Below are 13,292 nucleotides of genomic sequence, written 5' to 3' on the forward strand. Positions count from 1 at the left end.
AATTTTACTAGATTACCTATACTCTATGTTGCAAATTCATGCTAGTAGTAACAACCCTCCCATTCCACCGTTCAAATGTTATCCAATGGTATATTTGCATTACATTGAAAATGTCCAAAGTAATGTTCATTTACAAAAACACAAACGTGACTAAATAAAACCTATGGATGCATCCAAAAAAGTAATAGTGTCAGAGAGAGAGAGAGAGAGAGAGATTACAATAACGTGCAGTGCTATTATTTTACTGTAGATGGCAGTAGCTTAGTTTGGAGAAGTCGAAACTGCAGAGTGTAGCTGTCCAGTAAAGAAGAAGGTGGATTGGTGTCATGGCGGCCAAGGTGAATCTTCGTCGAGCATTTTATGATAATCTCCCGGTGTTGTTGACTTTCCGATACTATTTGTACTCAGGCATTCAGCATGTGGGAATGCCGAGGTAAATGAAGTTGCTGACAGAATTTCGCCCTCTACTGTAGAGCGTGTTAATCTTCAAGTTCAGACGCACCAGCCTTGCTATTTCGAAAATAAAAAAGGCTGCATGTCAGGAGTAGTTACAGGTAGTTTTCAATTGAGTAAAAGAGTGCCAGCGTTAATAACGACAACAGTAACTACCGTATGTAGGTTTTTTTTGTAAAGTACATCGAATAGGTTTTAGAGTCAGAATCAGAAATCCCTTTATTGTCATTGTACTCAAGTGTGCAACGAGATTAGAGAGCTCGCCTCTCCAGTGCAATACAACAATATTTCAGTTAAATATATAAATTAGATAAATAAGAGAATAGTTAGTGCGATGGAAAATAATACTGAATAGGATATATAAAAACACATCACGTCGCTGTTCTGCAAGGTAAGGATGGTCGTGTGTGTGCGTGAGAGTTTAGAATGGATTTCTGCATAAATTGGTCATAAAATTGTTACCTGATCTTTTTCTTTTCGCTTCAAACGGCACACAAACAGTTGGCGATCTTAATGTTCAGTGTTTTACATTCAAACTTTTAACATTATGCACGCTGACTCAATTCTTGTCAATAACTGAAGGCATCACATTAAAATGGGCATTAACATATTTTTGTGCAAACTTACTAAAGCTTTAATTAGCACAAGAACTAGAAGAATTTTCTCAATTTCACACTTTTTTGTCGTATTTAATATAAATATCAATATTAAAAATCTCTGGTGGTAAATATTAGTAGGCTGAGTTCAGCTGTTAGATAATTGCATCAGGAAGCAGGACAAAGTGGCCTAAATTACGAGCTGTCATAAGCAAATTTTGTTGAGCGGCTAGTGCATTTATGAAGAAGGCAGCTAGTAGCTGAGCGAACCAGTGTGAATTGAACGACGCATTGGACATTGACACGTCATACAAACGTTGCGGTAATGTGCTAGCTACAGTTTGGAGGAGAGCCAGCCTCACGCAAGACCGGGGCTCCCTGATCAGTTTTGAAGGACCCCGCATTCCGAGTCCCCCCACTCAGTGCCAAATTTTAGGATTTTAAAGAGCAGAGAGACAACTGCATCAGGAACAGTCAGTGTTATGGGTGTAACAAGTTAGGGTTCAGTGATTGCCGTAACATTTGCCAGCTGTGCATTGTGCACATGTACACTAGTTAGCACTTTTGCTATGAATTTAAAATGAGACGCAAAATGCCAATTTTGACTCGCCGGTTACGATACGAATCCGCTTATTTGGAGCCGGGATATATGCTTTTTTTTTTTTTTCTTCGATCTATCTTTGCGGCTGGGTACCAAATACCGGGCTGCGGTCAGGTGGGTCGAGACCAATGGGTTACCGTTCTTTGGTACTAGTGTTTCAAAACACCTACAAAAAATCTGATACTTGTTGGTGCAATGTAACAGAAAAAAAAATTGACATGCAATTTAAATATATTAATTTTGGGTACTGATAATGTGTTGGCACTTGTGGAAATATTATGTGTATGATGTTTGATGGTTTTAATAAATTTATAGTACACTATTTGTTTGAAAAGTTTTAAATGTTTTGCATGTTATTTTCCTAGGTGGCTATGGTGGCCATCCCGGCAGTGCTGGGTATAGCCTCCATTAGAGTGTACACCATTAGTGAAATGCCTGCTGAAGGCCTCATTACTCGAGAGAAGGTACCCCCCATCTCTTTTGAAGGAGGCCAATCCACACTTTGCCTTGTATGTCACAGTTGCATCGTAATAACATTATATCCTTTTGTCCTTTAGCTGAACATCTACTCTCCAGTGACAAAGTCTGCTCAGGTCCAGCTTGCTTCTGATCGTCCAGGGCTGATCGAGGGTGGCCTCACAACTGCAAGACAAGGCCTACTACCCTTTGTTAATGTGGTGAAGGTACTCAGATCTCTCTTGAATCTGTGACGTGAATGTGTCATGGCCTGTTAATGTTTGAGTGCCCCGCCCCCTTTTGAGATTCAGAAATTGCACATTCATTTTGGACCATATTCAGATGCCCTCATTTTATGAAAATAATGTTCGGTTCGCAGGCGTAATGCGACTAATATATCAATGTTTGCATGCAAGAGTCCTGCAAATTTTCAAGGTGTGGCATTGTGTAACACGGCAAGACATGTTTGTAAAAACAAATTACGTATTTCTAACTAACGAGAGCCGAGGACAGTGAGGTAAACTGGCAAATAGGGCAGCAGTCACGTCAAAAAATAAAAAAAACAAAAGCTATGTCACTCATACCCAAAATCTATGTGGACACCACACCAACCTCAAAACATATTTCTCCAATATTTTGTTTTTTCTGGACGCCACGTTTCTCTCAATAGTGACTTCAGCTTTGTAGTGATGAGGAAAAAAATGCCCTAAAATCCGTAATACATGGGCAATCATTCTAATATATTCAGAAGTGGGTGTAAGCATAACTAGAGATGTCAACATAAACTTAAGTGCTTTTTGATGGCGGTCAAGAAATTGTGTTGGTGCAGTGACATAACATACTCTCATCAGCTTAACATTTTGAGCCACACTTGCGTATATGTCACTTAGTTCAGTGAAGTTGCTTTCCTTGACGTTTGTGCCCCATTGTACCCACAGGGAGCCTGCGTCTCTGTGAAAAGTGGAAGTGTAAATCTATACCACGCTGGAGAGGGTGAGTTCACTGTAGGTACCTGCAAATTTCACAAGCTGTATTTACAGCAGTGTATTTGGATGTTTAGGCCATAATTTACAATTACTGCAAGTTTTCTTATTCCAAAACACACACAATTTACATGGAATTTGATTTGATACATTTCCACATCTGGAATGTATGGACATGCATATATATATATATATATATATATATATATATATATATATATATATATATAAACAAACAATTGGTCAATGTTTTTTTTTTATGCGTTTGGAGGTCCTGCTACAATGTTTGTGTGAGTGTGCAACCGTTTAATGCCATGTTCTTGGTGAATATTCAATTTTAATTGGCTCAGAAAATTGTGTACAATGTTATCAGTGTTTAATGTACACCCTTTGAATGTCTGAAGTACGTACTTTTTCTAAAAAAAAAAAAATCATTACATTCTTTCAAATTAATGCGCAACACCCTAACCATCCGATTTTCTGATAAGAAAATGTGAAGTACCCTGAGGACAGAAATGAGCACATTTAAACGTAATAATCGTCCTCAGTTTTGAGTGGCACCAGAGACAGAGGTGTTCATTTTACAACAGGTTTAGAATTGTTGTTGCGTTGGTGTAGAACACTAATCATCGCGTCATTCTGAGAGATGTTTTCAGCCTATGATCGCACTTCAGGTCAATTTGGACTTTTTTTTTAGGCCCATTTGTGACAGTTATCTAATTTTTTCTTTTTGTTTTCATGCATTGTGAACAGTACTATTTTTTTTTCAACTCCGTCATGGGTCTCTTGTTTTTACATTAATCAGATATGTATGCACTATGCAATGCATCTGCCATATGAACTCTCATCTGCACACATCCGAGCCATATGTCAAAAGCCCGACATGCGCTCTGCGCAAGAGTACTTGGGAGTGAGACAGCTAACAGTCTTCCAAGAATCTGTAAAGATATTAAAAAAAAGTAAATTATATGAATTTGTTACATCGTTGTATGTTTCCATAACCTCAATTTAATTATATCTTCCCCAGGCAATGACAATGAAGATTTTCTATTCTATTTATGTTCACTCTCTGTAAAGCACGTTGTTACAGTTGTAGTTGTTTTAATGGTCTATCATCAAAGTTGAGATTAAGCCGTGCAAGTCTGCACACGGACCTGAATGTACTGTGAAACTGCTTTTGGATCATCTTTGATTGGAGCGATTAGACATTTTCAGTTAATTGACATAATTCCATTGATTAAACATTGACGTGTTTAATATTCCTGTATCAACAGATTTATTCAAATGTGCCTATGCATTTATTGATCTATTGCTTGGCGCACTGGCCATCTTTCCATTAAGCTTCATGCAAGTCAGTTGCGTGTTTTGTGCTTAGTCCTTCTAACTAAACCATAATCAAACCAACCAACCAACGTGAGTAAAAACAATAACTTACAAATTGGTAATCAATACTGCTGACACAGTTCCAATTAAATATGTCAGTGTCATGAAAATTACAGTTGAAAAGTGAGAGACAGCTCATTTACTGTTCCATTTTGTTTTAGATGTGTACTATTACTTGAAAGATCCTCCACCGGGTTTCCTACCCAGGTTTGGCACCATCACCATGGCTGGCCTCCTTGGCATGTTCTTGGCACGCAAAGGTAACATCAGCCCCAATCTCACACGCGCACACCCACGCCTATACATAAACACACGCACACGCACACACACACTTTAACAGCCACTCATACACGGCCAATGGAGAGACTTTATTTTGAGATCTGCTGTTAAGCACATTACTCACAAGATTATATACTGTACCCGAACTACGTATAATCTATAATTCTTCATTAAATTCAACAGTTTTTTTTCTTTATAATTTTCTTGTCATTTGTGCACCGGTAAAATTATAGAATCATCAGAAGCACGTCCCAAGGATAGAAAGCATTTACCGTAGTCACACATTTAGCATTTACACAAACGGTGCACCACATAATTGTGTCCATTAACCATAGATTTATTCATTCATTCGTTCATTTCTTTTTGACAAAAGGCACAACGGCACTCTGCAAAACAGATAGTTTGTTCAAAATGAAAGAACTCTGTTAGATTTATGATTAATTTCTACTAGTTCAACCAAAGTGCAAAACAAAACGGACAACACGGGCTGGGTGATAAATCCTCATCGTATCTAAATAGAGATATTAACATCAATTAAAATTAGGACAATGTCAGTCACATGACCTAGCCACGCTTGTGTTGAATGAAAATCTCAGTTCAACCAACCTGTTGGAGAGCCTAGGGGGTGGACTGTATAGGTGATTTGGTTCAATGGGGGTATGCTCTTTTCACCCCTGGGTGTCGGTCAGAACACAAGGATGAGTCCAAGATGTGGGTTGGCAGCTTTAATAGTGTATCTTCACATAACATGTAACAGCACAGGCAACAGGCGGACAAAACATAGGCACAGATGGGAATGAGGTGATGGGCTCAGGCATGCAGGATGCATGTGAGCTTGTGGCAGTGAGCTCATGAAGCAATGAGCGGGTGGCAGACAGTGAGCACGTGTGTGCCAAGCAGTGGTCACGTGTATGTGTGTGTGTGTAACAAAAGAAACATCACATACATCAACTCAACAAACAGCAGCTATAAACTGTATTTGCATGCGCAATTACATAAGCTCAAATGAGACATCAACTGCATCAAACAGTTGCCAACTACGGCCGTGGACGGCGCACAATGGCGGCGGCCATAGGGATTGCGTACTACCTAGGTTACAGCAGACGTACTACCTAGGTTGCAGCAGACCTGACGCACCTAGGTGCATAAACTATATTAAACTATACAAAGGAGCGCGCTTTAGTGGAGCACAACCTCCTTGTATATAACTAGCACACCGCGGGGAACATTTAGGCATTCACACACCGAGCGAAAGGCACATATTCAATGACGCGGCGAACTTCAAAGGCAGCTCGGCGACGGCGCACGGCAAGAAACATGGCGGCGACGCACGACGACATACAGACTAGACGGGAGTAGACATGACGATGCACAGCGGCGCGATGAATGAACGCTGTAAACAAATAAATACACCGATGTACTCACTTGCGGTCAGGAACGCACACAGACACTAAGGCATCGAACACGTCACATACTAGTGGTGGTCGGCTGACAATTGCTGCGCTACAGGCATTTGCCAGTAACCCGTATGCGGGCGCTTCTCGCGAGAGCTCGGCACCGACGCGGCTTCAATCACACAACAAGCACCCAATCGATGGCGACATTCAACCTAGGAACCTTTTTAACACAACCACTTTCCTATTTTCAAGTTTGGTGTTGATTGACAGCTACTGTAAAAGTAGCCAACCAAATGGCAATCATCTTGCGGAGCGTGAGGGGGAGGAGGGACACACACACAGCCGCTGCTGCCGAGACAGCACGCACACAAGAAATCTGTGATCGCTGTCAAGTATATACGGACGGTACACATATACTGTGTTAAAGAACATTGTGATCATAATTATAAGTTCAAAATCAACCAATGGATAAAATAGCAGTGCTTCTTGTAAAAAATGTTAGAGCGTCCTGGTTCTGTCGTAACATGCATCTTCGTTGACTGCCACCAACTTTTTGTGGATTGATAAAAAGTGGTACAATGTTACATATTGTATGGCTGGGAGTCCACACATCACATCGCTATGTAATTCAATGCAATGCATACACAGCCATTGTCATGTGCGGGTGAGTGATTAATTTTTTTTTTCTTCCTCAAGACACAACACATCCGCTCACATTCTGAATTGCTTATGCACACTACGGCCGTCCGTGCATGTACAAATTGCGGCACAACAAAATGCATGTTGATGCAGTTAATACATACGCACATGCAAATACTTCTGTTGTTGCAGGAATGTATTTATCATAAAAGCTCAGTTGCAGTACGATGTGAATTTAATTATTTTTAATTAATTGCTGACTGTTAATGTAGCTGTCTGTTAGTAAGTTCTAGTAAAAAAAAAAAAAAAACTCAATTTTCTGCATCCTTTTGGATTTACAGAAGAGGATTGGAGTCAGTGACGAATTAGAAAAATAAATGTTGGCAGGATTTTGCCTTTATTCTTTAAAGTATGAATTCTCACTTTAAAGTCAGAATTCTCACTATATTCTCAGAATGCTTTCAACTGGTAAAATAGACCTTGGTAATGTTTTTTCCCTCTTGATTTTAAAATGGTCTTTTAGGCTCTCGTTTGAAGAGGATTGTAGTCCCATTGGGTCTCATGAGTGCTGGGGCGTCAGTGTGCTACCCAGCCCAGGCAATTGCTGTCTTGAAGGTGAGAATGTTTCTAATCTTAACCTTGAAACCAACCATCATACGTGTACAATAGTATACATATGACAAAACACTGATTTTCTTTTGTTACCAAGGTGACAGGCAAGAAGATGTATGCGACAGGCCAATGGAGCCATGCCACTGTGTCTTCGCTGTTCTCCTCGAAGCCCCCAGAGCCTGATGCTGCTCAACAACCACAGGTTATTTGCGCCATTTCTTTTTTTTTTGTATAATCTGTCTCTGTGAGTTAAATTGAAACCACTGCTCATTTCATTCTGTCACTCTCAATCTTTAGTGTCTTCTGTTGTATTTTTTTAAATAGTAACAATAGATTTCTCGAGTAATGCAAATTTGAATGCATTTCTTCTTAGGAGAATATTAGCAATCGTGTCATTCGTTATTTTTTGTCGTTTTTATGTCGTGTGATAGGTACAAATTGTCAGATGTGATTGCACTTAAATTCAATTTTAATATTAATTTTACAGGCTTGATTATTGAAAGGAAGGTTTTTCCTAAAAAAAATTCAAGAGACCGCTCCCCAAAGTCAGGTTTATGCCAGTTTCCTCAAATAAACTGTATTGATGATAACCAAACTCATTTTTATTTTTTGAAGCGGTTAGTACATCAGTATGCATAAACTCTTTGACCAAAATTGTATTTTTAATGTTCAAATAGTATTGTATGCGTTTTCAAATGTACTGTACTTAAAAAGACAACTGAAGAAATAGTCATTCTCATTATAGTATCTTAAGTTGTCAAATTCTGTTACATTTATTCATGAACAGAACATTTAGTTATTTTGTTTAGCTTTGCTAAACTTTCATTGCTTTCAATGCAATTTTGTTAGAGCACGTTTACAAGCCAGTGTGTGTTTATGGAGGGGGGTGTCAAATTTTGGTGTAAAATTGTGAATTCATCTGGAAATTCCTCATTTCTGTTCAAAATACAGAAAAGACAAAAGCTCACTGGAATTGAAAGAGTCCCCATGAAAGCTTTTCATGATGCTTGATGGTGTCCTCAGCTATCTTTATTTTAAGAATATCATTTTTATTGAAATATTTTTAACCACTTAAACCTTTCTATATTAATAGAGGAAAACAAAACGGCAGACAAAAAGACAGGCTGGAGACACAACCAATCCTACGTAATCACGTTATACAGACTCTCCGAAAGTTTTGGAATGTCTCGGTCGTCATTATCTTGGTTTTTTCTATATACTGAAGACATTTGGGTTCCAACTCAAAAGATGGATATGAGCCCAAAGTTCAGCTTACATTTCATGGTATTTACCTCTGCATGTGTTTAAAAACTCAGCACCTTTTTTATGAAGCCACCCACTTTTCAAGTGATTAAAAGTACAGGAACAGACATTATTTAATTACCTTAAAGTGCATAACATTTAATGTTTGATGCTAGGACTCTTACTTGCAAGAACTGCATCAAGCCTGTGACCCGTGAGCTTGACCAGACTGTTGCTTTCTTCATTTGAAAAGTTTTTCCAGGCCTTTTCTGCAGCCTCTTTTTGTTCTTTTCTATTTCCGGGGGTCTTTCTCTTCACTCTCCTCTTCAGGAGTTAAATTGCGTGCTCTATTGGGTTAAGGGCTGTGATTGACTTGGCCCATGCAAGAGCTTCCACTCTTTCTGCCATTCTGTATTTGTTGTAATGTTGCAAGAAAAACTGTTTGAGACAAGTTAAAAACTGTCTACAAACGACTCGGACAAAAATTCAATTTGCTAGCATTCACCGCTCGGTGACAAGCCAGCTTTAGCGGATGTCAACTAGTTTGACTAGCTTATCAACACCACTCATGTTGATGGCCGCCAAAGAGTGGAGTCCATGTTTCTTCATTCACTCCTCGGTCCAATTCCGCATCCTGGTCAGAATTTTTGACGCACAATTAATTGAGTCAGTTGTTTCCGATCCCTATGGTTATCCAGTAATGTAATAATCTTAGTTGATATTACAAAACAATACATTGATTTTGTAGGTTTTATGAAGTGATTTTTGGCATTTTGAATTGGATATAGTGGGGTTTTTTTTCCAAAAAGATTCTATTCTTATTTTGATTGTATTTCTTTCACATGCTCTTCATAGGCAACTCCTGTACCACCTCCGGAGGCTGCAGTGGTTGACAAGCCTTGTCACGCATCAAAGCCAGCCTCAGCGCAGAGTGCTGCCATCTCAGACACTGAGGTGGGATCAGTGGAGTGTGTTCCAGATGCTGATAAACTCATCATTGCTATCGCAGCCGAAGAGGCGTCAGTCGCACTCGCAGAGATTTCAGCCGAGCAGGCGCCTGCAAAGATAGACTCAGGTACAATAGATATTGATCTCTGTCTTCTTGTTTCTCTATTTCTTGATGCCACATCAGTCACATGGGGCATCTACTCTTATTCACGCTAGTGTTCAAATATTGGGATTTGTCCGCCCCAGCTTGTAAAGAATCAGCGCCTCAAGCCTCAAAAGAAGCACCAGAGGGCGCCATTGCTGTATCTGAAGATGCCATTCCTTCATTAGAGATCATCTCTCCTGCTTCTGATGGCATCCCCGCTGACACCCTTCCTGCTGAGCCCACACTGAGTTCAGAATCAGACACCAAAGAGTCTTCTCAACTTGAATCTGCTCCAGCTGAGGTTCCCGCTTGCACTGAGGACCCGCTTACTCAAAAGACTTCAGATGACCCAGCAGGTAGAACTAATATTCTTCATGTCAGCATGAATCATCTTCCACTGTGTAGCTATCACAGTTGATCTAAAACCAAAATGTGGAGAAGAACAAGTCTTAAGCCAATTAATATTGGCTGCCTGCATAATTTATTGGAAATAACATCCAGTACAAATGAGTATAAAGCAATGCAAGTCCCTGTTAGTTTCGGTTATTTCAGAATTCAGACAATAAAGTTGGAATTTCCCCAAAATAGTCACAAAGAATTCCCATGGCTTAAAATGTGGGATGTATTGCATCAAATGTACTTGGATGACATTTACATTGTAAATCAAATTCACATGCGTATTCATCCAGAGATGACTAACATACGAGGGACAAAAAATGTAATATGTCATCTAATGGGAAGAGGAGACTCTTGACGGCATTCCTTCTTTCATGAAACCATTAATTCATCTTACATCCACCAACTGGATACAGAAAAACAGCTGCGGCCAGCCAGTTGTGAAGTCTGGCTCGCGAAGCGTTCATGCGTCACTTCACTTTTCACTTTGATTGCTCACTTTGGGACTCCTCAGAAAAATCTTCAGTATGGGGTCATTATTGTAGTAAAACTATTTACAAATGCGTATTTCAATCCACAAATGTGTAAAAAGAATCTGTATCTGTTTGTTTGTTGTTTGTGTCTTTAAAACAATAACGTCATCTTAGAGTCGTTTTCCAATAATAGCGAAATGTCATTTAAATTGATCCCACGTCTTCCACTGCAGTTCACTCACATTAATACTTGTGGTTTCCTCTGAGTTACTAGCCACTTAGTATTTTCTCGAACCATGTTTTTTTTCGTTAGATAACAAGGGTTATGTGCATCCAACTTCCACATTCAGTAGAACAGGTCAAAGCACTTCTTTCCGGTGACCAGCGGAGCACTATAGCAGGAGACTGTGGCAAAGCAACTGTAGACATATGAAATATGACGTATGAAATGAAATTTGTTTTATACAGATTTTTTTATGAATTAACAAATATATATTCAACTATATTCAATCTTGAGGCTTCGTGTTTACATATTTCATGTCATACATGTAGAAATAACTGCTAAACATGTATTTAACTTTTGTCCAAAGACACCAGCTTTGTATAAAGGAAACAAAATTTTAGCTAGTTTAGGCTAAAACCATCATGCCATCAGTCAGTAGTTATGCTATTGACATGCAGACATCCGCTAACCGGTTTTCCATGTTTCCCCATATGATGTTCCATATAACGCGGGGTTTAATAGATATAACTTAGTAATGACTGTGGTATGCTAAAGTTGCTTGAACTAGATTGAAAACCTTTTTAAATGTAAATGACCCATGTGCACATTCAAATCAAAGCTGTACATAAGTATGTTAGCTTGTGATTCTGTTATATGAAAGTCTGATTCTTTCATAAGCTTCTCTCAATTTTTAAAACATTTTTTCAATGTTTTTCTTTTAGCCTCAACCAGGTGCAATTCCAGAATCTAGGATTCTTTCGTTCATTTTAACACAGTTTCATTGGCATATTTCTGAAAGAAAAGCAAAACACTTTTTGGGAATGGCTGTAACTGAAGAGATACATGTTATTAATATTAGGGATGTTCCTAGTGAATAATTTTAGAATTGATTATTCTATTAATTCTCCATTGAATAAAATGTTAACTTTTTTAATGACGCATAAAAACCACTTGGAGAAAAAAATGTCGGAAAAATCCCACCTAACGACATAAACTACTGTACTTATAACTCACAGCAATTATAAATGGTATGGTGGGATTGTATTTAACTCCCCAAATAATCTCTTTTACCATTTCAATTATTTCAATTACCATTTCCCATTAAAAACTATGCTGACTACAACAAAAAATATTAAGAACTGAGAATAGATGAACACTGAGTATGTGAGTGTCCACTGTCCTCATTTTTTAAACCCATGCAGTATAGCACTCAAGTCACCTGTATTTTATTTATAAAGCAGTTTAAACAACGTACTGTACATTGAGCAAAAATAACAACAAACAATAAAACAAACTAATAATGAAGACAGTGAAAAGTACAAAAACAGTAAAACCAAAACCAAGTTGCACGCTGCTGAGTCAAAAGCCAAAGAATAAATGGGTTTTACGATGAATTTTAAAGATGGGTAGCAAGTTATGTGAGTGGCACTTTAGCCTTCCGGTAAAATGTTCTCACAATGTATTCTTCTTTGTTTGTCATTGCATTTGTCTTGTTGGCCAACAGGAGGTGCCACTTTTACACCAGATCCTGCACTCTTGGACTTCGGCCAGTCCAGTCCTGAGGATGAAGACCTGTACAGCACTCGCTGATAAAACTGGCTATCACGCATCTCATCCAGATTGACACACACTGTTGTCACACAGCCGAGAGCATTTTTTTTCCGTCAGAAAATGTTAAAATTCCTGCCGCAACATTTTACTTTGTTGAGTAAAAACCAAAAACATTGGGTTTAGATATTTCTGTGGAAGAACAGATGTGTGCGTGTGTCCTACAGATGGCCGACTGTGTAATTCTGACACTCAGCAACTATTTGCTCATATGCTGCAGTCCTGATTGCACAATGCAGCTCGGCAACATGTTGAACAGTTGGAATGCTCTATGCCATCTAAAATGATCATGAAAAAAGGATGAATCTAAAGTTGTGCAATTTTTTTCGCCAAAAAATGTCTTCACTTTTTTTAGTAAAGAAGTGAAATAAAGCTATATTTTTCATGGACTCATGTTCGAGTGTGTTATCTCCTTCCACAACAATCAATTAACCACAATTTTTATGAATAGAAACTGTTGTGGGTAGTTCATTTTGAATTATATAAGAGAAGAATGCTGAGGCAGGCTTTGACTGCCTGAGCAAACACAAATTTGGACAGTGCTTACCTGCTTTTATTTGCGCAATCAAACAGGATAAGACTGAGACAAAAATTGTGCAGTAGAGGGAAAGAAGCCTTTTATGGAGGCATAGATAAAATTCTCCTCTTAAAAAAAACCCTAATAGCTCATCAAAAAAAACTACTGTATATTTTTACCTTATAAAATAAAGACGGACCAATTTGTCTTAATTTAAGTTTAGATTATTTCTTTATTGACTGGACAGAAGATACCTCATCAAAAAAGATGTGAACATTTTGTGTGTGGATAAGAGGCTGGACGTGTCGAATGAATTCCACTATTACAGAGAGTTCTACAGA

The 13,292-nt window shown here is 38.6% G+C and overlaps 1 protein-coding gene across 5 annotated transcripts; it reads left to right on the forward strand.

Annotated features, from left to right (window-relative positions):
* Nucleotides 1–212: 212 nt before the first annotated feature.
* Nucleotides 213–12,823, forward strand: apool (apolipoprotein O like). Of its 5 annotated transcripts, none has more exons than XM_088292358.1 (10): nt 213–338; nt 2,016–2,114; nt 2,208–2,333; nt 3,045–3,099; nt 4,634–4,732; nt 7,311–7,402; nt 7,497–7,601; nt 9,497–9,716; nt 9,806–10,090; nt 12,331–12,823. In XM_088292358.1, the coding sequence occupies exons 1-10, from the start codon at nt 327–329 to the stop codon at nt 12,414–12,416; spliced, it is 1,179 nt and encodes a 392-aa protein (XP_088148484.1). In that variant the 5' UTR covers nt 213–326; the 3' UTR covers nt 12,417–12,823. The 5 variants fall into 5 exon arrangements, with proteins under 5 accessions (XP_088148484.1, XP_088148487.1, XP_088148488.1 ...); XM_088292361.1 differs by having other exon boundaries at nt 9,836–10,090; XM_088292362.1 differs by having other exon boundaries at nt 9,920–10,090.
* The last annotated feature ends 469 nt before the right edge of the window (nt 12,824–13,292 follow it).

The sequence above is a fragment of the Idiotropiscis lumnitzeri genome, chromosome 4 (genome assembly GCF_059441095.1).
Source record: "Idiotropiscis lumnitzeri isolate Australia: NSW breed Sydney's pygmy pipehorse chromosome 4, RoL_Ilum_1.0, whole genome shotgun sequence".
NCBI classification, from domain to species: Eukaryota; Metazoa; Chordata; class Actinopteri; order Syngnathiformes; family Syngnathidae; genus Idiotropiscis; species Idiotropiscis lumnitzeri.